At 48.2% G+C, this 26,872-nt stretch overlaps 3 protein-coding genes across 6 annotated transcripts; 1 reads left to right on the forward strand and 2 right to left on the reverse strand.

The window, feature by feature from the left end:
- Positions 1-731: 731 nt before the first annotated feature.
- LOC129015685 (conserved oligomeric Golgi complex subunit 8) lies at positions 732-11,779 on the reverse strand. 4 transcript variants are annotated; one of them, XM_054454131.2, is made up of 6 exons: positions 11,304-11,779; positions 8,626-8,833; positions 6,646-7,473; positions 4,821-4,989; positions 3,033-3,209; positions 732-1,294 (listed from the first exon to the last, which is right to left on the reverse strand). In XM_054454131.2, exons 1-6 carry the CDS (start codon positions 11,777-11,779, stop codon positions 1,137-1,139), a joined length of 2,016 nt encoding a protein of 671 aa, XP_054310106.1. In that variant the 3' UTR covers positions 732-1,136. The 4 variants fall into 4 exon arrangements, with proteins under 4 accessions (XP_054310106.1, XP_063510551.1, XP_054310105.1 ...); XM_063654481.1 differs by having other exon boundaries at positions 732-3,209; XM_054454132.2 differs by lacking the exons at positions 3,033-3,209; positions 4,821-4,989 and having other exon boundaries at positions 1,151-1,294.
- On the forward strand, positions 11,457-15,274 carry NIP7 (nucleolar pre-rRNA processing protein NIP7). The gene is made up of 5 exons (XM_054454136.2): positions 11,457-12,031; positions 12,151-12,237; positions 12,339-12,477; positions 13,332-13,472; positions 13,684-15,274. The coding sequence occupies exons 1-5, from the start codon at positions 11,976-11,978 to the stop codon at positions 13,801-13,803; spliced, it is 543 nt and encodes a 180-aa protein (XP_054310111.1). The 5' UTR covers positions 11,457-11,975; the 3' UTR covers positions 13,804-15,274.
- Positions 15,275-15,306: 32 nt separating this feature from the next.
- On the reverse strand, positions 15,307-25,996 carry TMED6 (transmembrane p24 trafficking protein 6). The gene is made up of 4 exons (XM_054454135.2): positions 23,738-25,996; positions 21,706-21,832; positions 19,966-20,114; positions 15,307-15,804 (listed from the first exon to the last, which is right to left on the reverse strand). The coding sequence occupies exons 1-4, from the start codon at positions 23,948-23,950 to the stop codon at positions 15,571-15,573; spliced, it is 723 nt and encodes a 240-aa protein (XP_054310110.1). The 5' UTR covers positions 23,951-25,996; the 3' UTR covers positions 15,307-15,570.
- Between the last annotated feature and the right edge of the window lie 876 nt (positions 25,997-26,872).

Genomic DNA, 26,872 nt, shown 5'->3' on the forward strand with positions numbered 1-26,872 from the left:
CTTGACAAAGCTGACACTTTTTTTTTTTGAGACAGAGAAAAAAAGAAGACTCTACAGCCAGAATCGTACTTTTGAGTCTTGCTCTGCCGCCCAGGCTGGATGGAGTGCAGTGGCGTGATCTCGGCTCACTGCAACCTCCGCCTCCTGGGTTCAAGCAATTCTCTGCCTTGGCTTCACGAGTAGCTGGGATTACAGGCGCTTGCCACCACGCCCGGCTAATTTTTGTATTTTTAGTAGAGACAGGGTTTCACCATCTTGGCCAAGCTGGTCTTGAACTCCTGACCTCGTGATCCACCCGCCCCGCCCTCCCAAAGTGCTGGGATTACAGGCGTGAGCCACTGCACCTGGCCACTTTCTTAAACCTACACATTGGTTGGTGTGATGTTAATTCTATTTTTACAAAATAAGTGTATAACCAGGAAGTACTAGTCATGCTTTCTGTGTCCCAATTGTTAACAAGAAAGGGCTCAGTGCACTTCTCAATTGTCACCCCTGCCCCCAGCCCTGATCCATGGCCTCTACCCCAAGAATGAGCCAAGAACCAGCTGCTCTAGGGATCTCAGCAGCAAAATCCTGCCCAAGGCTGTTAAAATGTGTGGGCACTCATTTACACTTGTGCTGTCATGAAACACATCCTTGAGCAGGGACTATTCTGTCCTGTTTCATTTCCATAAGCAAACTGGCGTCCAAGGCCACAAGCCCTCTGTAAAAATAAGAACTCGGCACAAATGGCCAGTCACATGCTTACCTGCATTTTTTAAAGACAGCTTTCAGGTATTTGGGGACTACATTATTACCAAACCTTGGCTTTGGGAGTAGATTATACAGGTCCGAGGAACTCGTGTCTACTGCAGACGAATGCAATTACCCCACCTTCCTCCATACAGAATTGTTAGGAAATGTCCACTCCTTTGGGGGTGATTTTTCTTCTCAAGTTGTAGACAATATTTCGTCCATAACTGATTTCAGGGCAAACATTTCTGACATCTTCCTCCAGCTCAGTCTGCCATGCCTTGGCAATCCAGTTTCCTGTCATATGCGGGCCATCCAAGTTGATGCCAAGTAAGATGCGCCCAGCTCAAAGTGAAAGTGTTTGCGTCTTGGTATCCGGAATCCTCAGCCCCAGTAGCAAAGCTTTAGTCATTCACCTTCATCCAATAGACGTCTGTGAACGTCCTGCTGTCCATTTTGTCAATAAACAGGCAGCCCTGCAGGTGGTCCATCTCGTGCTGGATGATGCGGGCTGCCCACCCGCTCGCCTGCCACACCACCTGTTCTCCATTGGGGTCCAGCCCTGCAAAGGAAGTTACAGCCCTGGTGAGTGGGAACAGCTGAACTGCATCATCCTGTACCTCCTTACCCCTGCCCCAGGTCCTGGCTGTTCCCATTGACAAGAGGCAACAGCAGATGGCAAATGTAGACAGCAGCTCCTCTTCTAACTGGAAAACGTGCCTCATCTCGGCCCATTACCAAGTGTTCAACCTGGTTCCCAACTCTGGTAATTAGGTTATCGAGCTCACTGTAGAGCTGAGATGAGAAATCATCTTTCTACGGTGCGACCCTTCCGAACACTCCTCCCACTTCTGAGGTACCTGTGGGCTCCTAACTCCTAACAGAGGTTCTGCAGCTTGAGACCCCACTGTTTTTCTGACCCTCTTGAACCGACGGCCTTGCTCTGCAGGAACAATCACCCCGACCCCAGCAGAGCCCGCATTCCCCGAGACATCCTGTGGTACCACGTGGGGAATGGCCTAGCCCCCTGGGCTGGGTCAGGCTGGGGGGCTAACCCCCACTTCTCCAACTCCACCGTGGCGGACTTAACTGGGGCCGAAGAGGGTGTTTGCCTCAGAAAGCAAGGGAGCAGAAAGCAGACGCCAGGCTGTCAGGTAACAGCGGAATCAGGGGACCTCTCCTCGCCCCTGCGTCCTATCTGAGCGGGCTCTGCCCCACAGGAGCTTCTATCCGTCCTGAGGCCTCTCCGCTCCCGCATCCCACTTCGCTCCTGTGGGAGGTCTGGCGTATGAACCGCGACCACTTCTGTGCTCTCGCCGGCGTCGGGCGCAAGAGACGCGCGCGCTGCTCCAGCCGCCCCGGGCCCCGCCGCCCGCACCTGAGATCTGCACCGCCTGGAAGCGGGGCACGCAGGCCAGGAAGCCGGCGACGCTCTCGCAGCCCTCCGGGAAGGTGACCAGGCGGCTGTCAAGCACTCGCAGGCTGGGGTTCACGAACACACGCAGGGGGAAAGGCTCCATCTGGCGGAGCGCGCGCTGGCGGGGCGGGCACTCCCGACACAGCGCCTCGGTGAGCTCTAGCGCTAGCACCTGCCGCGGCACCCCCAGCTGCGGCGCGCTTAGGCCCACGCAGCGCCGCCGCCGCATCACCTGGACCAGCCGTTGCGTCAGCCGCTGCAGCTCGGGCCCGCCCAGCTGCGCCCGCTCCACCGGGGCCGCCACGCCGCGCAGCACCGGGTCCCCAACCTGGCACACGTGCAGGAACGGCGGTTCGGGAGGACCCAGCACCAAGCGCCTCAGCTGGCGCCAGTAGGAGCGCCGGAGCGCCGGGCCCTCGACGCCGTCCGGGGCGGCCGTGGAGCTGCAGGCCCGGGCACCGACGGCTGCCGCCCCTCCCCACGGCACGGCCGCCCACAGTGGCCGAAGACTCAGCGCTCCCCACACCCTGGCCATGGCGGCCCCCGCAACAGTAACCCGGCCCGCCCCTTCCGGACGCAGCGCGGGGCACGCCGGGAAGCGCCGTCGGCCAGCGCACAGCGATGCCGCGACTAGATCCCCGCCTTCCTGCCTAGACTGGCAGTGAGCACCGCCCCCTTCCGCTCTCCTCTCGGGAGCGTCTTCCTGCCTCCTGAGCCCGCCCTGGACCTTCCAGGGCGAGGCAGTCCTGGCCGCCCCGCGCCGGGCACCTTACGCACCGCGTTCTGGAGGCAGGGGACGCCGGCTAGGGCACCACGCTGGGCGGTTCCGCCTGCGTCTCCGCTCGCCCTCCCTCCGGGCAGGCTGGGCCCGCGGGCTCCAGACGTGGCTCCTCTGCGGCAGGCTCTGGTGCTGGAGCTGTGAACTCGGGCCCCAGCGCCTGGTCATCCAGGGTGAAGAGCGTCTCTCTTTTTGGCAGGATAAAGGCGAGGGGCTCCTGAATGGCGCCGATGTTCACATGCCCTAGGTTACCGTACTTGGAGAGCTGAGTGGGAGGAATGCCTGACCCAGACGTGGGGAAAGCAAAATGGAAAATAGTTATTAATAAAACTCAATATAGAAATTTAAGGGAGGCCGGGCGCGGTAGCTCACGCCTGTAATCCCAGCACTTTGGGAGGCCGAGGTGGGCGGATCACCTGAGGTCAGGAGTTCGAGACCAGCCTGACCCACACGGAGAAACCCCATCTCTACTAAAAATTCAAAATTAGCCGGGCTTGGTGGCGCATGCCTGTAATCCCAGCTACCTGGGAAGGCTGAGGCAGGAGAATCGCTTGAATCTAGGAGGTGGAGGTTGCAGTGAGCCGAGATCGCGCCATTGCACTCCAGCCTGGGCAACAAGAGCAAAACTCCGTATCAAAAAAAAAAAAAAAAGAAATTTAAGGGGAAAAAAACAAGCCATTACTTTTTTTTTTTTTTTTTTGAGACAGAGTCTCGCTCTGTCGCCCAGGCTGGAGTGCAGTGGCGTGATTGCTGCTCACTGCAACCTCTGCCTCCCAGGTTCAAGCAGTTCTCATGCCTCAGCCTCCGTGGTAGCTGGGATTACAGGCGCCCGCCACCACGCCAGGCTAATTTTTATATTTTTAGTAGAGACGGGGTTACTATGTTGGCCAGGCTGGTCTCAAACTCCCAACCTCAGGTGATCCATCCGCCTCAGCCTCCCAAAGTGCTGGGATTACAGGCATAAGCCACTGCGCCCAGCCATCAATTACTATGTTTCAATACAGCAAAAACCACCTTTGTCACAGGGAACGGGAAGCTATACTGTGAAGCAGAAGGTAACGGAACAGCAGTGTAGGGTGCCTGCAGCAGGAACCCAGACCTCAGGCAGCACCAGGGAAAAAGAGGGCAGCCAGGCTTTGCAGGTGTGATGCACTGACCCATTGCCCTTTGGGAAGCTGCGCCTCAACCAAGCCCCTCTCCTACCACAAGGGGACAAGGACGTGAAAGTGAATTGGAAAAAAGACTTTAGGACGGGCGTGGTGGCTCACGCCTGTAATCCCAGCACTTTGGGAGGCCAAGGCGGGCGGATCACAGGTCAAGAGATCGAGACCATCCTGGCCAACATGGTGAAACCCCGTCTCTACTAAAATACAAAAATTAGCTGGGCGTGGTGGTGCGAGTCTGTAGTCCCAGCTACTCGGGAGGCTGAGGCAGGAGAATTGCTTGAACCTGGGAGGTGGAGGTTGCAGTGAGCCAAGACTGCACCACTGCACTCCAGCCTGGCAACAGAGCGAGACTCCGCCTCAAAAAAAAAAAAAAAGACTGTAAAAACTGTTTCTCTAGATATTTCACATAAATGGAATCATACATATGTGGTTCTTTTGTGACTGGCTTCTTCCACTTAGCCAGATACAGCCACATAATGTATGATTTCATTTTTATGAAATGTCCAGAAAAGGCAAATCTATGGCAACAGAAAGTAGGCTGCCAGCGGCTGAGGATGCTGTCAAGGAATGACTACAAACGTGCATGAAGGATCTTTTTGGAGTGATGGCAATATTCTAAAATTGGATTCATATTTACTAAAAAACACTGACTTACACAAATGGGTGAATTATTTAGTATGTGAATTACACATCAGTAAGGCAGTTCACAAAATTTTCATTCTCTTACCTAAAGTCTGTGCTATCTGAGCTGGTGGAAAAAGGACTTGGAGACAGCGATTTAAATACGGAACAAGGTCTTCCAGGAAGACAGTGCAGAACTGGACGAAGAGCTCTTGCTCCCCACTGCTGAAGACAGCCTCTTCAGCGCGATGGAAGGCCAGGATTATTTTAGTTACCTAAGAGACAAGGGCACCGTCAATTACTGGGACAGCCTATCACCACTGGGACAGCAGTGCATGAAACTAGGCAAAAAAATGTATGCCCCTCAAGTTTTCCTGAACAAAGTAATTTAACAGTACATTATTTTACTGTCTCATTTAAACTCAGAATTATGGTCATTCCCCACAATTGTGTCACTTCATTAATGTGAAGTTCAGACCCAACTTGTTACATTACGTATACGTATAGTTTCCGGTTCCAGTGGAGGAGTGTCATAAAACTATAGAGAGAATACATGGTTTTGGGTTTTTTTTTTGTTTTTTTTTTTTTTGAGACAGGATTTTGCTCTGTCACCTAAGCTGGAGTGCAATGGCACAATCAGCTCACTGTAGCTTCAAACTCCTGGGCTCAAGGGATACTCCCACCTTAGCCCCTCAAGTAGCTGGGACTACCGGCATGCACCATCACGCCTGGCTAAGTTTTAAAATTTTTTGTAGAGACAGGGTCTTGCTTTGTTGCGCAGGCTGGTCTGGAGCTCCTGGCTTCAAGAGATCCTCCTGCCTCAGCCTCCCAAAGTGTTGGCATTACAGGTGTGAGCCACTGCGCCCGGCCCAATACATGGCTCTTAACTTCCACGGAGGACCAACCAGAACTGTGCTGGATCCAGGAAAATGAAGCAAAACTATACAAGGTTTCTACTAAGCCCCTGAGGTTTCAGAAAGCTAGAACCACTGGAAAACTGTAAGAAAACAGCTAGGAAAGAGAAGTTTCAAAACCAACAGAGCAGCCTAGCTGACACTACAGATATGTGGCATAGCGACAGGGTAAGAACACAGACTCTGGTGCTGGACTTCCCAGGTTCAAGTGACTCACACCTGTAATCCCACACTTTGAGGGGCTGTAGCAGGAGGATCACTTGAGTCCAGGAGTTTGAGACCAGCCTAGGCAACATAGGGAGACACTATCTCTCTGTAAAATAAAACACTTTTAAGAATAAAAATAAAAGAATATGCTAAAGGTAAAGGGTTTTGCAGATGTAATTAAAGTCCCTAATCATCTGACTTAATCAAATGAAGTTTTTAAAAGGAGGTACCTAAAAGAAGAGACTCAAGCAAGAGAGTAGCTCTCCTGCTGGCCTTGAGGAAGCAAACAGCCATGTTGTCAGCTGCCTATGGAGTGGACAGCCTCTAGGAGCTGAGGCTTCAGTTCTGCAATTGCAAGGAACTGACCCCTGCCAACTTGAATGAGTCTGAAATGGAGCCCCAACCTCCAGATGAGACCATAGTCCAGCCAACACCTTGATGGCAACCCTGTAAGACCCTGAGCAGAGAGGACCCAGTTGTGCTGTGCCTGGACTCCTGACCCACCAAAACTGGGAGGTAATAAATGTGTTGCTGGAAGCTACTAAGTTTGTGGGAATTTGTTATGCAGCACTAGAAAGCTAATACATGCATTACTGAATTGTTACTATAGGCAAGTCACTTCATGGACTGTCCTAGGTCCCATGAAGGGCAACTGGCCAGAGCTTCTCAATCAGGAGAACCTCCAAAACCACACTAGACATCTCCATGTCAGCAGACACCACTGTCAAATAGACGGGTTTATTACAAAAATCTGGCCACCCGTTACCACAGAAGGCCCAGGGTAGCAGAAAACCAACAGAATGTGCTCACCTTGACAAGGGCATCTTCCAAGGCCCCAGTCACATCCTGCGCCAGGGCCACAGGGCAGCAGAGGCGCAGATCATTGAAGGCGACCAGAATATTGTTGAGGAAGCAGGCGAGGGGTGGGAAATCTAGGAGCACCATGGGTGGCTGCAGTGTCCCCGGCTGGGTGGCTGGCACAGCAGCAGGCATGTTACTGGTGCCCAGGATGGCTGGAGCTGAGATGAGCATGTAGGAGTTCATTTCTTCCTGGAATTTCTCCACTGTTTCCTGAATTGCTTTCTGGAAAGTGCTGATGGCCACCCGCTGGAAAACAGGAGCCAACTGACCCCGGAAATCAGCTCCCACCCGGCTGAAGGACAGCCCAAAGTACATGCACTGGCCCAGTAGAGAGTCCAGGCGGCCGCCTATGCCCCGGTAAAGGTCGGTCTCCAGCACCTGCAGGAACTGTGAGACTTTCTGTAGCACCCAGCCATGGAAGATGGCACTCTCATTCACAGTGTGCTCACCCATGGCAGGGGGCAGCAGTGGGTCCTCGTCTGAGAAGATGGCACGGTACTGGGTGATGATATCAAAGAGATGGACACGGCAGGCCTCGATGGTTTTTGTGATATGGAAATAGGGATCATCATTAGGAATGGCAGTCAGGATGGACCGGAGCCAAGCATCTCGGGCCTGAAGAAACTTCACCCTCAACTCAGCCTCAGTGAAGACATCCATGCGCCGCAGGTAGCCAATGACACGGAGGCAGGCGGGAAGCTGGATGTTGGTCCTCAGTTGCTGGATCAGCTGGCTCAGCATCAGCTGCATGGACTGGCGCACTTCGTTCACGATGCCCTGACAACACACAGAGAGAGTCACACTGCGCTGGGAAGGATGCTCTCTAGAACCCCGTCCCCTGACTCTGAAGACTGCAGACCAACATTCCCATGGCTTTCCTGAAATGTGAAGTAATTTCCTAAAGCTGATGCCTGTAGGTTCACCAACAAAGATCAGGTCAGTTAACTCTCTTGCTTAAAAAGCTTAAAACCTGGCCAGGTTCAGTGGCTCACACCTGTAATCCCAGCACCGTGGGCAGGCAGGTCACTTGAGGTCAGGAGTTTGAGACCAGTCTGGCCAACATGTGAAACCCCATCTCTACTAAAAATATAAAAATCAGGTGGGTGTGGTGGTGCAGGCCTGTAATCCCAGTTACTCGGGAGGCAGAGGCAGGAGAATCACTTGAACTCGGGAGATAAAGGTTGCAGTAAGCCAAGGTCGCACCACTGCACTCCAGCCTGGGTGACAGAGCGAGACTCTGTCTTAAAAAAAAGAAAAAAAAAAAAAAAGCTTAAAATCCTCCAGTGACTTCCCACTGCAATCAAGAAAATTCCAACCACTTGTTGGGACTTACACTGGTGGCCCTACCTGGTTCTCCATCTTCACCTGCTTCCTAGTGCTCTCCCACTGCTACAATCCATTAACCCTGGCTGCCTCTGTATCCCTTAAACACCTCAATTTCTGCCCACTTCAGCCCTACTTGTTCTTCACACTTTCTGGTTTGCTCTCTCCCCAGATCTTTGTGGGCTGGCACCTCCTTCTCATTTAGGTCTCAGCTTAAATGTTACCTCCCCAGAAGAGTCTTGATCACCCTACCTAAAGAAACCTACCCTAGACTCCCTCTACCCCATTCCCTGTTTTTTTCTTCAGACACCACTATCTGAAATGATATCATTTATTTCTTTGTCAATTATCAGACTTCCCATTAGCATGTAAGCTGCATGAGAGCCAGGACCACTTTATTCACACTGTATCCCCAGCATATAGAGCAGTGCTTGGCACATGATTAATATGTATTTTGAATAAATGAATGTTTTCTGTTCAGGCATACCTGGCTGGCAGAAACTGATGTGAAACATGCAAGAGTTTCTACCTAAAGCTTCAGTCCTGACCACAGAATAAATGATTACAAGAACATTACTTTGAGTCCTCTCTGGGCAAGTTGGCTACCTGGATGACAGGGATGGAAGAGTATTTCCTCTCCAGTCGGCGTACATAGGCTGCAAGCTCCAGGGCCTCTTCATAATAACTGTTCCGGACACAGGTGTCCATGAGCTGAGGAATCTCCAGTATTTCCAAAATTTCTGTGTGCCGGTTTAGGGTCAGGCTATTCATCCGGCGGTTAGAGCTGATCTCCTCGGCTTCCTTCACAAAGTTCCTAGTAATAATCAGGAGAATGTTGGTCCTTCACTGCTCTGTACCCAAACCTTAGCTACAGTTACCAAGCACCTGCTATGAACATTGGGCTGGATGATCTATCTGATTTATTCCTCACACCCCACCTATAAGGTAAGTATTATTACAATTGAGGAAATTTTTAATCCCAGTGAGGTTAAGCAACTTGTCCAAAAACATACAATTAATAAATCTAACAGATGGAAATCCAGATATGCCACTTGCTGGCTGTGGCAAGGTACTTGGCCTCTCTGAACCTATTTCCTCATTGGTGAAACAGTATATACGGCCAGGCGCAGTGGCTCATGCCTGTAATCCCAACACTTTGGGAGGCCAAGGTGGGCGGATCACTTGAGGCCAGAAGTTCAAGTGAAACCGCATCTCTACTAAAAATACAAAAAACTAGCCAGGCGTGGTGGTGCGCGCCTGTAGTCCCAGCTACTCAGGAGGCTGAGGCAGAAGAATCACTTGAACCCAGGAGGTGGAGGTTGCAGTGAGCAGAGATGGCGCCACTGCACTGCAGCCTGGCCAACAAAGCAAGACTCCATCTCAAAAAAAAAAAAAAAAGTATATAGGACCCTCCTCATAAGGGTGTAAGAACTAAATGAGATGATGTGTGTGAAGCATTTAACATAGAACTTGAAACAGAGCGAATGCGTCAAAGTAAAAATAGTAAAAGAGACAGAGTTAAATATTTAACAATAGCTATCATTATTTTCATAATGAAGCACTAACTGCCTAGAATCCACAACCTTTCCCCTCAGGTCTTCATCTTCTCCTATGCTAATGTTCAACCACAGTTCCTGCCACAGTCTACTTTCAGCACTTCTCCATATTTGCAGAGACCTGCTTTATCAAGTCCCCTATCTATTCTGGAAAATGGAAGGGTACAAAAGCTGCTGTCAAATATCCAAAGGCTCAAAAGAAAAATTAAACTTTAATCATGAAAGGCTGGAAGGCAGAACTAGGGATAATGGAGACAGAATATGACTCACAAAGGACTTTTTTTTTTTTTTTTTTTTTGAGACGGAGTCTTGCTCTGTCACCAGGCTGGAGTGCAGTGGCACGCATTATCTTGGCTCACTGCAACCTCCGCCTCCCAGGTTCAAGTAATTCTCCTGCCTCAGTCTCCCGAGTAGCTGGGACTAAAAGCGCGTGCCACCACGCCCAGGTAATTGTATTTTTAGTAGACACGGGGGTTTCAGCATGTTAGCCAGGATGGCCTCGATATCTTGACCTCGTGATCCGCCTGCCTTGGCCTCTCAAAAGTGCTGGGATTACAGGTGTGAGCCACCGCACCCAGCCTTTTTTTCTTTTTTTAAGACAGAGTTTCACTCTGTCACCCAGTCTGGAATGCAGTGGCAGAATCACAGCCCACCGCAGCCTCGACCTCCCAAACCGGAGTGCGGTGGCACAATCATGGCTCACTGCAGCCTCAATCTCCTGGGCCCAACTGACCCTCCCACCTCAACCTCCTGTGTAGCTGGGACTACAGGCGCACGCCACCACGCCCAGCCAATTTTTTATTTTGTAGAGATAGGGTTTTGCCATGTTGGCCAGGCTGCTCTCGAACTCCTGGGTTCAAGCCTCAGGCTCCCAAAGTGCTGGAATTACAGGCTGAGCCACCGCATCCAGCCGTCCAAATGGAGAGAATTTTTGATATCTGATGCCCTCAAATGGGAGGATTTCTTTGTCAGCTTCCCGTCAATGGAAGTTTTGAAGCAGATGACCTCCGGTCCACGCTTTCGTATAAAATAAGTATATAAATGTGCACATATATTCAGCTCACACCTATAATGTTAACTATGTCAGACCCGATAATAAGAGCTTTGCATGAATCCTTTTTCTTTGTGCCCACAACAGCCCTTCGAGGGACGGACGTACTTCTGGGTAACCAGCTCTGAAGTCGAAACCTCCTAGCTGTGTCCTTGGACGTCACTAATCTCTGTCTTGACTTGCTCATATGTAAAATGGAAATAACAGGGCTGGGCGCGGTGGCTTATGTCTGTAATCCCAGCGCTTTGGGAGGCCGAGGCGGACAGATCACGAAATCAAAAGATCGAGACCATCCTGGCCAACATGCTGAAACCCCGTCTCTACTAAAAATGCAAAAAAATTAGCTGGGCGTGGTGGCGCGCGCCTATGGTCCCTGCTACTCAGGAGGCTGAGGCAAGAGAATCGCTTGAACCCGGGAGGCGGAGGTAGGTTGCAGCGAGCCGAGATCTCGCCACTGCACTGCGGCCTGGCGACAGGGCGAGACTCCGTCTCAAAAAAGAAAAAAAAGGAGTAACAGTACCTACCTCGAAGGCTGTCGTGAAGTTTAAATGGATTAATAAAGCACTCAGCAGAGAACCTGGAACGTGGTAAACGCTTTATAAGTGTTAGTTATTTCTACCATCGTAAATGTCAGCTTTTACAGTTACAAAACCCCTTTAGCGCCAGGCGCGTCGCACCTGCAGCTCTGCTGGAAGCCGGGCAAGCGGTCGAGCAGGCGGCCGAGCGACGCCTCCACGTCGCCAAACAGGCGGTGGATGCGCTCGGTGCACTCGGCGCCGCGGATGAAGGTCTTGTAGTTGGCAAAAGCCAAGTCGCGCGTCTGCTGCAGCAGCTGCGCCCGCTCCTCCGCCAGGCGTTCGGGCTCGCGCCGCAGCCTCTCCAGCCCCGAGCCGCTCAACTCCCGGAGGTAGCGGCCCACATCGGGCCGCTCGCGCCACTGGGCCTCGGGGAAGCGGTCCCGGAACAGCGACGCCAGGAGCCCTTCATCCTCCACCTCGCCGAGAGCCGCTGCCGTGGCCGTGGCCGTGGCCGAGGCCGTGGCCGACGATGGGATAGTCGCCGCGGTCGCCATCTTCCCAGCAACAACGTCACTTCCCCTCCGGACCACAGGGGGCGCTGACTTCGAACTTAGGACAGGAAGAAACAGGCACATTTCCGGTCTCTATGTTTTCTCATCCGACCGGCTTGCTTTCCCCGGCGGTCGTCCAGACTATTGGGTGCTAGCGAGAGGAACTATTGGTACGGGGCTAGAGAGGAAGGCTTTGGGGTTGCTGGGGAGCAGCGAGCGACCTACTTCCGTTTCCAGTTACCAAGGCACGAGGATCCGGTGTTCCAACCCAGGGGGAAAAATGCGGCCTTTGACTGAAGAGGAGACCCGTGTCATGTTTGAGAAGATCGCGAAATAGTAGGAGCGCGCGGGGCGGACGCGGGAGTGTGTGGGTGTGATGGCCAGGGGTGGAGTGGGGGCGCGGTGCCGAGACCGGTCCGTTCGGGCGCGGTCTCCAGTCCTCTTTTTGCCCTCAGCATTGGGGAGAATCTTCAGCTGCTGGTGGACCGGCCCGATGGCACCTACTGTTTCCGTCTGCACAACGACCGGGTGTACTATGTGAGGTGAGGCGGGGCCGGGCAGGCAGCATGGACCCAGGGGAGGGGGGTCCTGGGTCCCACCAGCCTCCTTCATCCGCAACCTTGCTCCCCCTTTACCCTTTTAGTGAGAAGATTATGAAGCTGGCCGCCAATATTTCCGGGGACAAGCTGGTGTCGCTGGGGACCTGCTTTGGAAAATTCACTAAAACCCACAAGTTTCGGTTGCACGTCACAGCTCTGGATTACCTTGCACCTTATGCCAAGGTTTGTGGGGTGGTTTCCAATTCTGCCACGGGCGATGAAGTCAAGGATTAGGCAGACTGTCCGGCAGCTTCTCTCCCACAGAGTCCCTGACAGTGTGCTTGGAGGAGTGTCAGCACATGGAGATGTGTAGAGGTCTTGCAGCTTGGGCATGGTCAGGGCTATGGGATAGGAATGCTATGTGGCTGCGTAGGGTTAGTTTTCTTCAGCGAAGTAGAAGAGCCTGGGCAGACCCAGCTAGAGATCAGAAAGCAAATAAGTGGCAGCAATGAAGACACCGGGGTCCAGAAAAACAGCTGTTAACCTGGCCATGGAAGATGATCCTTGTAGAGTTAAGAAAATAACTTTTTGCATTTCTTTTTTTTTCTTTTTCTTTCTTGCTCTGTTTTTTCTTTTCATTTCTCTTTCCCTTTCTTCCTGACACAGTTTCACTCTGTCGCCCAGGCTAGAGTGCAATGGTGCGATCTCACTGCAGCCTCCGCCTTCCAGGTTCCAGCGATTCTTGTGCCTCAGTAGCTGGGATTACAGGCATGTGCCACCACACCTGGCTGATTTTTTGTGTGTTTTTAGTAGAGACAGTGTTTCGCTGTGTTGGCCAGGCTGGTCTCGACCTCCTGGCCTCAAGTGATCCACCTGCCTCGGCCTCCCAAAGTGCTGGGATTACAAGCGCGAGCCACTGCGCCGGGCAACTTCCTGCATTTCTGTTCAGGAGATGAACAGTTTGAGGAAAACATGAGTCTCTCTCTGTTTCCCTTAAAATTATTTCAGAAAATTATTCACAGATCCAGCAGCAAGCTTGTCTGCATGGATAGAAATAGTAACGTTTTTATGTCTCTTTGATTTTAATTCTCTTATAGTATAAAGTTTGGATAAAACCTGGTGCAGAGCAGTCCTTCCTCTATGGGAACCATGTGTTGAAATCTGGTCTGGGTCGAATCACTGAAAATACTTCTCAGTACCAGGGCGTGGTGGTGTACTCCATGGCAGACATCCCTTTGGTGAGTAGAGATGGTAGCTGTTACAGAACTCAAGTACTCTTATCAAGAAGGATATGTTTTCAATCTGAGTGCTTGAGAGAATAAATTCTCAGCACGTTTTGAATCCCAGAAAGACCAGAACTGTATTTTTTCCGTCTTTGTTATTTCCAGCCCTCAATATGGGCATATTGAATGACTTCAGTGAGTTAGTGTCTCTTCTTTTGAATCCCAGGGTTTTGGGGTGGCAGCAAAATCTACACAAGACTGCAGAAAAGTAGACCCCATGGCGATTGTGGTATTTCATCAAGCAGACATTGGGGAATATGTGCGGCATGAAGAGACGTTGACTTAAAACGAAGTCATTCCAAGGACAGATGGCTGTATGGAAAGGCCGACCTTTGTTTCCTGTGTTTGTGTGGACTCCACCATCATGTTGAATTTTGTCAACACTCTGACCTCTTCAGGGACTTACTTACTGTACTCTCTATCACTGACAAACGCAGGCTGGATTCTTATTATATATAGAGATGGCTCAAAAATGGGGTTTCAGATCTTTGTGTTTGTGATGAAATAGAATACTGTTTCATATTTGAATCAGAGGGCTTCTTGTTCTGAGAAATAGGTTCAAAATCATTGGAACTAGGAACAAGAATAGCTTATTGTTATCTGCGATAACACTTTGTTTTCTAAACACAAGAATTTTCTTTTTAATTAATATGCAACATAGACATTGCCATAACAGAATAATAAATCACATGCGGGGTTTTAAAAATGAAATTTGGCTAATAAGAGCAATTCAGCTATTTTTCTATACAGTAATTGGTGTGTAGTATGGAAGAAAAACGGATTCAAACCCCACTTCTGCCACCTACCAGCTATATGGCCTTGAATGAGTCATTTAGCTTTAATAAGGTTCATTTTCTTCTGTTTAAAAAGACACAAAACTTAAAAAACAGCTTTGGCCATCTACCTGAGAATTAGAAATTCTGATTTTTGGAATTAGAAATCATGATTGTAGGCTGGGCACAGTGGCTCACGCCTGTAATCCCAGCACTTTGGGAGGCCAAGGCAGACGGATCACTTAAGGTTAGGAGTTTGAGACCAGCCTGGCCAACATGATGAAACCCCATCTCTACTAAAAAAAAAAAAAAAAATTAGCCAGCTGTGGTGGCACATGGCTGTGTCTAGTTACTTAGGAGGCTGAGGCAGGGGAATGGCTTGAACTGGGGAAGCAGAGGTTGCAGTGAGCCGAGATGGTGCCATTGCACTCCAGCCTGGGCGCGACAGAGTGAGACTCCGTCTGATTGTAAAGCATCTAGTACAGTGTACAGTGCCTTGGAAATGACAGGTATGGAATAAATGGTTAAGAATTATTTTTATATTATATATATTATGTATTCCTGTTATTAAGTGTAGAGTTTTATGAGTATAATTTGATTATATTACCTTCTTTTTTACAAGCTGTTTTCTCAGTATTTTTCTTGGATGGGATGATCCTAGGCTGGAAAGTTTTTTTCATCACTATAATTTTATAAAACATAATTTTTTCTATGAACCTTTACTTACTTGACTGGATTGGACTAAAAGCACTGATCAGAGACCGCAACATAAAAATTCAGTCCCTTTGTCCTTCCCCGTGCCTCCCAAAGTTATTTTAAGATCCTTAGAATATTTCTTTAATATTTTATAGACAAAAAATTTAAAGACTACCTGTATTGCAAAATTAAACTATTTCTTTAATGAATATATTGCTTATTTTAAGTTCCAAAGGTGAAGTCTTAAGAATAAAACATTACCAACTCCTGCTTTTATATGTAAGCAAACTTGATTGTGGCCTTTTTCAACTCGTCTTCCTTCTAAGGTTTTCTGTTAGTCTCTAAGTAGACTCAGTGAAGGCTAAGGGACTGCTATATGATGAACAGTATTTTGATGCATACATTTAATACATACTAATTCAGAACTTTTTCATTGTTATTATTTTATTGCCATTTTGCTTTTTTAGATGTGTGCAGCAGACTAAAACATTAATGAGATAAATTGATTTTTGTCCCATAACATTACAAAGCTGATTCAACTAAGCCCCAGAAGAAAAGAGCCAGGGTGCTATAGTCACCTTAGCTTAGCATCTTGGCTTCTTTGTGTCTGTAGTTGTTGGAACATTGAAGAGACGCTTCAAGAAATACAGTTGCAGGATCCCAGAAAGAATAATAATGAGGCTCTGGGCTGTCGACCACCAGTTCACATAGTTATAGTTTGATTGGATAAGGAAAAAGTCAGCCATTTTCCTCATCCGGGCAAAGTTGTAGTATCGCCACATGTGAAAGATATTGTTCTGCACCTTTTGAGTGCTGTCCTATGAGAGAGAAAATTTTAAAGGGATTCTTCCAAACCCCCATCTAGCCTCACCTGGGCGCTCACCAACACTAACCTATCTGGAAGTCAAATAATTTACCCATATGATTTTAAGATGTACAGTACTATGATAGTTGTTGATAAATGTTGTGTTTGCTGTGTATGAAATATGGTCTGGATTTGAGTTTAAAATTTTTGTTTTTGTTTTATGAGACAGGGTCTCACTTGTTTGCCCAGGCAGGAGTACAGTGGCGCAGTCACAGCTCACTGCAGCCTCAACCTTCTGCGCGCAAGTGATCTTCCCACCTCAGCCTCCCTAGTAGCTGGTGACTACAGGCACATGCCACTACACCTACCTAATTTTTTTTTTTTTTTTTTAATTGTAGAGACGGTTTTGCCATGTTGCCCAGGCTCATCTTGAACTCCTGGGCTCAAGAGATCCACCCACACTGGCCTCCCAAAGTGTTGGGATTATGGTCATGAGCCACTGCCCCGGCCTTTTGTTTTGTTTTGTTTTTAAATAATGGAAAACTTCAGTTCTCAAAGTAGAGAGCTCTTCCAGAGGACCTCTAGATTTAGGTGTACTCAGCACGTCGTTACCATTTCAGGTGATGTTTTATGTTCTCTATATGGTAGAAGACAAGGGCCTGTGGACTTTTTATTAAAAGGCCAGATGGTGAATATTTTTGGCTTTGCAGGCCCTTGTGACTGCCGAACTCTGCCATTGCAGTACAAAAGCAGCCACAGACAATATGTAATTGTCAAATGAGCATGGCTGTGTTTCAAGAAAACTTCCATTTACAAAAACAGGCATTGAGCTTTTGTGCATTTAGGAGAGACTATTAAGAAAGTGAAAAGTGGCCGGGCGCAGTGGCTCATGCCTGTAATCCCAGCACTTTGGGAGGCCGAGGCGGGCGGACTACCTGAGGTCAGGAGTTTGAAATCAGCCTGGCCAACATGGTGAAACCCCGTCTCTACTAAAAATACAAAAATTAGCCGGGTGTGGTGGCACACGCCTGTAATCCCAGCTACTTGGGAGGCTGAGGCACGAGAATTGCTTGAGCCCGGGAGGCAGAGGTTGCAGTGAGCTGAGATCGTGCCACTGTACTCCAGCCTGGCCCACAGAGTGAGACTCTGTCTCAAAAAAAAAAGGTGAAAAGTTGCCGGGCATGGTGGCTTATTCCTGTAATCGTAGCACTTTGGGAGGCCAAGTTGGGCAGATCACCTGAAGTCAGGAGTTCAAGACCAGCCTGGCCAACTTAGTGATACCCCATCTCTACTAAAAATATAAAAATTAGCCAGGCGTGGTGGCACCCGCCTGTAATCCCAGCTACTTGGGAGACTGAAGCATAAGAATCACTTGAACCCGGGAGGCGGAGGTTGCAGTGAGCCAAAATTGTGCCACTGCACTCCAGCCTAGGTGACAAAGCGAGACTCTGTCTCAAAAAAATATAAATAAATAAATAAATAAAAATATAAAAGTTAGCTGGGCATTGTGGCAGCCCAATGTACAATACAAAAGTACAATACAAAAGTAGCTGAGTGGCCTGTAGTCCCAGCTACTCAGGAGGCCGAGGCAGGAGAATCGCTTGAACCTGGGAGGCGGAGGTTGCAGTGAGCCAAGATCACGCCACTGCACTCCAGCCTGGGAGAGACAATGAAACTCCGTCTCAAAAAAGAAAAAAGAAAGTGAAAAGACATTGCCAGAATGGGAGAAAATATCTGCAACTCACATATCTTAGGAGGGACTTGTATCCAGAATATATAAATAAAATTCAACAGTAAAAAGACAATCCAGGCAGGGCGCGGTGGCTTACACCTGTATTCCCAGCACTTTGAGAGGCTGAGCTGGACAGATCACAAGGTCAGGAGTTCAAGACCAGCCTGACCAACATGGTGAAACCCTGTCTCTACTAAAAATACAAAAATTAGTTGGGCATGGTTGCACGTGGCTGTAATGCCACCTACTCAGGAGGCTGAGGCAGGTGAATCACTTGAACCCAGGAGGCAAAGGTTGCAGTGAGCCGAGATCACACCACTGTACTCCAGCCTGGACGACAGAGTGACTCTCAAAAAAAAAATGTAAAATGGGCAAAGGATTTTCATTTTTCTGAGATAGGGTCTCACTGTCACAGCCTTGACATCCTGGGTTCAAGCAATTCTACCTAAGCCTCCCAAGCGGCTGGGACCACAAGTATGTGCCACCACACCCGGGTCATTTAAAAAGTTGTTTTATTTGTAGAGACAGGCTCTTACCATGTTTCCCAGGCTAGTTTCAAACTCCTGGGCTCAAGCTATCCTACCTCGGCCTCACAAAGTGCTGGGATTACAGGTGTTGGGCCAAATGGCTTGGCCTAAAATGGGCAAAGGACTCGAACAGACATTTCTCCAAAGAAGATAGAGAGATGGCCAATAAGCACGTGAAAAGATGCTCAACATTATTAATTATTAGAGAAATGCAACTCAAAACCACAAGATAACATTTCACACCCACTAGGATGACTGTAACAAAAAAGACAATAACAAGTGTTGATGAGGAACTAGAGAAATTAGAACCTTCATACACTGCTAGCAAGAGTTTAAAATGGTTTAGCCACTGTGGTAAACAGTCTCCAGTAATTCCACTTTCAGGTATACACAAAACATGCTAACACAAAAACTTGCATGCAAATGTCCATAGCCGTGTTATGATAGCCAAGAGGTGGGAAAACCTAAATGTCCATCATGTCCATTAACTGATGAATGGATAAATAAAATGTCTATCCATAAAAGAGAATATCATTCAGCCATGAAAAGTATTGATACATGCTACAACATGGATGAACGCTGAGAACATGCTAAAGAAGCCAGTCTTGGCTGGGCGCAGTGGCTCATACCTGTAATCCCAGCACTTTGGGCGGCCAAGGCGGGCCAATCACCTGAGGTCAGGAGTTGAGACCAGCTTGGCCAACATGGTGAAACCCTGTCTCTACTAAAAACGCAAAAATTAGCCGGGCGTGGTGGCAGGTGCCTGTAATCCCAGCTACTTGCGAGGAGGAGAATCACTTGAACCCTGGAGGTGGAGGTTGCAGTGAGCTGAGATTGTGATATTGCACTCCAGCGTGGACAACAAGAGCAAAACTCCGTCTCAAAAAATAATAAAAATAAGCCAGTCACAAAATCCCATGTACTGTGTGATTCCATTTAAATAAAGTGTATAGAGGCCAGCCACAGTGGCTCAAAGTGCTGATTAATCTCAGCGCAGTAGCTCAAAATGCTGAGTAATGTCAGCTCAGTAGCTCAAAGTGCTGAATCTCAGCACTTTGGCAAGCCGAGATGGGAGGATTGCTTGAGCGCAGGAGGTTGAGGCTGCAGTGAGCTGTGATCAAGCCACTGCACACTGCAGCCTGGACAACAAGAGAGACCCTGTCTCAAAAATGAAGTATAGAATAGGTAAATCTATAGAGACAGTAGAACAGTGATAGGCAGGCCTGGGGTAATAGAATGGAGAATGACTAATGGGTAGTGGGATTTTGTGGGGTGGGTGGGTGATAAACTTCCGGAATTAGATGCTGATAGTTGCAGAGCCTTGTGAATATACTAAAAAACCACTGACTTATACACTTTTAGATGATGTACGGTGTATAAATTATATCTCAATTTAAAGAAAAACAGGCAATGGGCCAGATTTGGCCTGTCAGCCATACATAGTTTGCCAACCCTTGGTATAAAACAAAGATGGAATTTCAAGAGCTTCAAGTCATAATTTATTTTGAGACGGAGTCTCGCTCTATCCCAGACTGGAGTGTAGTGGCGTGATCTTGGCTCACTGCAACCTCTGCCTCCCAGGGTTCAAGCGATTCTCCTGCCTCAGCCTTCCGAGTAGCTGGGATTACAGGTGCGCACCACCACGCCTGGCTAATTTTTGTATTTTTAGTAGAGACAGGGTTTCACCATGTTGGCAAGGCTGGCTTCGAACTCCTGACCTCAGGTGATCCGCCTGCCTCGGCCTCCCAAAGTGCTGGGATTACAGGCGTGAGCCACCGTGCCCAGCCAAGTCATAATTTATTAAGAAATTCACATCCCCTTGCCTGTTTGGTTTCTACCTAAATGAAGTCATCTTCCCTCTGAAGTTAAAAATCAGTTTCCACAGACGTTTCTCTTCCACAAAACACTTCCTTACCTCTATTGCATCCAGAGTATCGTTCAGTTGTTTTCTTTCCTTCTGTTTGTGATCAGTCTCAGGCCCCTCATAGAAGACTCCGAAGTTGAGGTACACTTGCACAGAACCGAAGTGATTATGCTGATTACTTAGACAAAGCTGATAAAAACCTGTAGGAATTCTTAGATCATTACCAAGTCTTTGGTCTCCTCCCCTTTGTTAAGGATTCCCTGGAGGTATCTGTCCTCTAGTTTTGGAAATTCTACTACAGGACCTTCTTTTTACTTAGAAAGTACAAAGATCCCGTTTTTGACACGGAAGACACGGACCTTATGTTAAACTTATACTAAATATTACTTATTATATTTGGCCAAATTTTAGTAACTCATTCTTTCCATACTGGGTAGTGGCAAACAATGTTTTCTCTTTAACATATAATTCCCACATCTTGTATTAAGGAACTCCTGCTCAACAGATTGAGTTGAAGTCAAGAGCATGGTGTTTGCCTGGTCCTTGTACACCATTACAGCTAGGGACACCATCTTGAACTTGAAATTAGGAAAGATAAAAAAAAAAATGGATGCATAGTGCATGAAAGCAGCTCTCCTGGAGTGATTGCCTCCAAGGCGGTCTGTACAGTGACTCATGGTTTGGTTATATCTGTTGGGGCTGGGGTTGCCTCCCTTTGTGTGTGCGGGGAGAGGGGGACGTGGGGTGGGGAGTGGGTGGGAAGGAGCGAGGTGGAGAGGACCAGTAGAAGATGGATGGGGTGGGATTAGAAAGGTGTGGCAGTGTTTGAAAGTCAAAATGATTGGAAGGCACTACTGGCATGTAGGGGCCAAAGACGTTCAAGATTTTTTTTTTTTTTTTTTTAGACTAGTCTCGCTCTGTTGCCCAGACTGGAGTGCAATGGTGCTCTCTCGGCCCATTGCAGTCTCTGTCTCCCGGGTTCAAGCGATTCTCTTGCCTCAGCCTCCTGAGTAACTGGGATTACAGGCACCTGCCACCACACCCAGCTAATTTTTGTATTTTTAGTAGAGACGGGGTTTCACCATATTGGTCAGGCTGATCGCGAACTCCTGACCTCAGATGATCCGCCCGCCTCGGCCTCCCAAAGTGCTGAGATTATAGGTGTGAGCCACCGCGCCTGGCCTGTTCAAGATCTTTTAACACTGATACATATGCTGTGCTTCATAGTGAAGGACTGTCTGATGCCCCTGTTGAGAAAATGTCTTTTTCAGTGCAGCTGGCTAGTAAAGAGGGCAGTTAAGACACTGGTGCTGTCCAAAGTGGGACAGGCTTGACCTGGCTGGAGGAGTGCTTTGTTGTGGAGTATGGATATCTCACATGGATATCATGCATTTTCTTTTGTTCTGAATCTGCTTTTAGTAACTGACTCAAATATTCTGATGACTGGAAAGAAATGCTTCCCTGTAATCCATTTGTTAATTGGAATTCTGTATTATAAATGGCTCTGTTTTTTGGTCACTTTCCCAGAATCTGATCAACTGGAGATGACGAGATAAAATTGAGCTGCTGAACCCTAGACTTAGAATGCTCACCTGGAGTCTTGCCCCCACATCGTCAGTAGACTGCCACTTGGCACCCCTGGAGGTCAGCAGCCTCCAGCAACACTGGTTTTTGGTGTTAAAGGCTGAATTTTTTTCCTACTGTTAAAACATCTCTGTATACTTCCTCATTATTTCTGTAATTTCATAGGACCCTATGATTATTATAATAGCCATGGTAATGAAAACAGACCTGTCTCTTGGGTAGAGAAGTTAATCTGGCCCCGAACACCCTGGGAGGTGTCTATGAGAAATCCCTGTGGGTTATGTGCCGTGGCAGCAACATGCCAGTCATGTGACATCCCCACTGTCCGCTGAACCTGCCAAGACACATTAAATAGGTAGCAGAACCCCTGCTACATCACGAGGAAGCCAGCTGAGTGGTAAGATTGACGTCCCACAGTCATCAGCACAGCGGTCTCTGTCTGGGGTGCGACTGCCCAACCCCCTGCTGGGGCTTGGAGTTGATTGGAGGATTCTGAGGTGTCACAGTGATGGTGTTAAGGGGAGGCAGCACAGCATTGCTGAACGTCTGCAATGTAAGAAACAGTACAGCAGGACAAAGAACTGCCCAGAATGCCAACAGCACCCGTGTGAAGAAGACATGCCTTGCTCGGACCACACAGCTGGTGTGGATCCGTTAAAATGTATGATTCTGGGCTGGGCACAGTGGCTCACGCCTGTAATCCCAGCACTTTGGGAGACCGAGGCGGGCAGATCACAAGGTCAGGAGTTCGAGACCAGCCTGGCTAACATGGTGAAACCCCGTCTCTACTTAAAAAATACAGAAATTAGCCTGGCATGGTGGCGTGCGCCTATAATCCCAGCTACTTTGGAGGCTGAGGCAGGAGAATTGTTTGAACCCGGGAGGCGGGGATTGCAGTGAGTCGAGATCACGCCACTGCACTCCAGCCTGAGCGACAGAGCAACACTCTGTCAAAAAAAAAAAAAAAAAAAAAGTACGATTCTGGCTGTAGAATTTTTTCTTTTTTTTTGAGACGGAGTCTTGCTGTGTCACCCAGGCTGGAGTGCAGTGGAGTGATCTCAGCTCACTGCAACCCCCACCTCCCAGGTTCAAGCGATTCTCCTGCCTCAGCCACCCAAGTAGCTGGGATTACAGGCACATGCCACCAAGCCCGGCTAATTTTTGTATTCTTAGTAGAGATGGGGTTTCACCATATTGGCCAAGGTGGTCTCGAACTCCTGACCTCAGGTGATCTGCCTGCCTCAGCCTCCCAAAGTACTGGGATGACAGGTGTGAGCCACCGCACCCGGCCTGGCTGTAGAGTTCTTGAATGAACTTGCTTGGTGGTTGAGCTCCCCAATGATGTCCCAGATTTGGGCATTTGCTGCTTGGCAGTGCACACCTACAACAAGCACTCCACGGACACTCGCTCCCAAGCTAGATCTGGATTAGCTCAGGCCACAGTGAGCTTAGTAGTGGCTGCTGTTCCAGTAGAAATTCAGAGGTAAGAAAAGTCTCTGATAAGTTTATTTAAAATAAATGTTGTTACAGTGGAGTAAGATCGACAAAGTCTATTACTATGTAAACAAAAATTAGAAAGTTAACAGATTTCTAAGATAAAGAACAAAGGAAATGAACAGCCTCTAACTTTCATATTGAGTTCACCACCCTTGGACAGCATGATATAAGACCATAGTATGGGTAAAAGTACTTGACCTTTGAGTAAGTAACTTGAAAACACTTACCGTCCTAAAAAAAAATAAGATTAACTGGCTGAATACAGAAAACTTGACCTAGTGAATCTCTCTCTGATTTGCCAGAATTGCTCCTAAAGGCAGCAGAACCTTTACTCCCCCACCCCCATAAGCTGAAGCAGCCTTCTTTGAAATCTCTGGATCAGTCTCCAAAGCACCATTATCCAATTTTGTTTTAATATATTAAAAATGTATTCTCTCCCCTCTCATCCCCAAATCCGAGTACATGTAATGATTATCTTTTCAGGCAGAGGCACCCTGTCTGCCCCATGGCTTTGAGCATGGCCCCTGATGTGAGAAGCCAAACCATATGTTTTAGCTCCTGTTGGTGATTATTCACCCAGCTGGAGTTTCCCTCTAACTGCAGGTCCATTTCATTAACAGGTGGGGAATCACAGCATAATAAAGACAACCAGACCTTGTTTTGGCCTAAAACCTGACCCACTTTATGAGTAAAGGAGAAAAAAAAAAAAAAAAGCCCCCAGTATGGCCAGTCACCCACATACCTCGTAACTGAAATAGAAGTATCCAGTCTGGTGGGCAAACTGCCAAAAGCATTCCGTGCCTCCTGGAGGGATCATGATGGCAAAGTCATATCGATCAGCTCCATGGAAGAGTGGCTGGTCCCCAGAGCCACTTAGAGGTTCTGTCTTCTGGCTCCTGGCAGACGTCACTAGATTCAGAACGACCAGCCCAGCCCCAAAGAGCAAAGGGGACATGCCGCTTTCTGGAGCCTCCTCTGCAGGTGAACTGCTCGTAGCCCAGGGGAATCAAGTCGTTCAGACAACCGCTGGGCTAATGATTAACTCCACAAGTCACATTTAGGCCCATTTCAGGGCCACACATAGATATTCATAATAGAACTGCCATGATACTCCCATGTTTGGCTCGCAGGAGGAAGTTTTGCTTTCACCTCAAAACCTCAGTGGCTTACCAACTTCATGGGTGCTACACAGAATCTACCACCTCAGAAGAGGTCTTTCCACCCTTCATTAGGGCTGTCATTTTTTAGTTCCTGCTTCTTGGGGATATAATACTGGGTAAGTTTACAACTTTCTGAATACACTGACAAAAAGTTGGCTGGGGAGATTGTTCTCTTACATCAAGTTGCTCCTATAAACACATGGGGCAACACTTCTCTCTGCCCAATGCTGCAGCTCAGAGCAAATCACAGCATGTGTGTGCAAAGATGTAAATGGATGAATACAGTGCCAGGATGGTGCTCAGACCCCTCCACTGACAGTCCTCGTCCTGATGCCTTCCACCTAACAGTCACCTAAAGCTATCCAAACCCACTGAAAGACAATTATATTATCCAAAGCCTCAATCTTTTTTTTTTTTTTCTGAGAAGGAGTGTAGCTTTGTCACCCAGGCTGGAGTGCAGTGGCACGATCTCTGCTCGCTGCAACCTCCACCTCCCAGGTTCAAGCGATTCTCCTGCCTCAGCCTCCTGAGTAGCTGGAATTACAGGTGCCTGCCACCATGCCCAGCTAATTTTTGAATTTTTAGTAGAGAGGGTTTTACCATATTGGCCAGGCTGGTCTCAAACTCCTGACCTCAAGCAATCCGCCCGCCTCGGCCTCCCGGAGTGCTGGGATTACAGGCATGAGCCACCGTGCCCGGCCTTGATCTTTCTTTTATTCAGGTCTTCTTCAGCACCCATGGGGGGAAAAAGCTATCCAGAACCCACTTAAAGACAATTATATTATTCACATCCTTAATCTTTCTTCTTTTATTCATGATTTCAACACCCACCTCCTTCATGGCAGGCACTGAGCTAAGATTTACCTGCATCTTATTTTATTCTCACAATAGCCCTGCAAGGGAGGTATTGTGAGCTCTGGCATTAGAGATGAGGACACAGACATTCAGAGATTCCAGTGGTGGCTCACGCTCCCACAAGCACACCTGGCAGAGCTGGGTCCCCGGTGGAGGCTCATGCTCTTAACCACCAGGCAGGACAGTGTTTCTCATTCTCAAGCTGTCAGTCTCTGAGTTCTGACACTGCCTAACCATTTTTTAGTCATAATCTTTTTTTTTTTTTTGCTTCCTTGAGATGGTATCATTCTGTCTTCCAGGCTGGAGTGCAGTGGCACAAACATAGCTCACTGCAGCCTCACCCTCTTGGGCTCAAACGATCCTCCCACCTCAGCCTCCCAAGTAGCTGGGCCCACAGGAGTGCACCACCACACCTGGCTGATTTTTGTATTGTTTGTAGAGACGAGGTTTTGCCATGTTGCCTAGGTTGGTCTCAAACTCCTGGGCTCAAGTGATCCCCATGCTTTGGCCTCCTGAAGTGCTAGGATTACAGGTGTGAGCCACTGCGCCTAGCCTTAGTCATAATCTTAAAAAACAAAAAACAAAACGGCATTAACACCTTCCAGCAATGATTTGCATTGACTCAAAATGTCACAAGCTAAGTAGGCAGAAAACAGACTCTATACGTGTGGTTCAGTTCTAGCAAAGGCCAAATGACATCACAACACTCTGGGAGCACAGTGGCTCTGTGGCAGTCTTGCTCAAGTGATAGAAGAGTCTGGGAACTTCTATCAGCACACGTGGCACAGGCATCCCCCACCCGAGTCCCACCACCGTCGCAGTCCTAGCACTGGTCATGTCATAAGCAGTGACTTGGTTTTGGTGAAACAATCGTCAGTTCATAGTGAGTTTTATAGTTCTACAGAAGCTGTAAGCATAGTTTTATCTTTGTACACATTTCAATAACTATAATAAAAACAACACTGAATTACGTGAAAAAATATTAATGAACATAGGCATTCTCAAGTTTAAGAAACACTGATGCCGGGCGTGGTGGCTCACGCCTGTAATCCCAGCACTTTGGGAGGCTGAGACAGGCGGATCACGAGGTCAGGAGATCAAGACCATCCTGGCTAACACGGTGAAACCCCATCTCTACGAAAAATACAAAAAATTAGCCAGGTGTGGTGGCAGGTGCCTGTAGTCCCAGCTACTCAGGAGGCTGAGGCAGGAGAATGGTGTGAACCCGGGAGGCGGAGCTTACAGTGAGCTGAGATAGCGCCACTGCACTCCAGCCTGGGTGACAGAGTGAGACTCCATTTCAAAAATAAATAAATAAATAAATAAAAAAGAAACACTGATTAGGATATCTTGTTTCCCTAAATGCATCAGTTTCACTCCTCTACCTGGAGAGCGCCATTGAATCACATGAGAGTTAAGGGGAAAAAAGCTTCTGGATTCTAATCCAGTTCAGAGGGAGACCAAACCAGCTGCAGGCAGAAGGCGGCTGGCCTGAAAGGAGCTCAAGTTCTCAACTTCTCCCTGTGGTTTCAGTTGGGGTTGGTTGATAGAAGAACAATAGGTACTAAACCCCAAAATGCAGTTAATAGGTAATGAAGCTGTGTGAAGTTTCCAACTTGTAACTAATGGATGAATTTTTTTTTTAATTTTTTTTTGAGATGGAGTCTCACTCTGTCACCCAGGCTGGAATGCAGTGGTGCGATCTCAGTTCACTGCAACCTCCACCTCCCAGGTTCAAGCGATTCTCCTGCCTCAGCCTCCCAAGTAGCTGGGACTACAGGCGCCTACCACCATGCCTGGCTAATTTTGTATTTTTCAAAATTTTTTATTTTAAACTTTGTTGTTTTTGAAAAGGAGTTTCA

The sequence above is a fragment of the Pongo pygmaeus genome, chromosome 18, assembly GCF_028885625.2.
Source record: "Pongo pygmaeus isolate AG05252 chromosome 18, NHGRI_mPonPyg2-v2.0_pri, whole genome shotgun sequence".
Classification (NCBI taxonomy): domain Eukaryota; kingdom Metazoa; phylum Chordata; class Mammalia; order Primates; family Hominidae; genus Pongo; species Pongo pygmaeus.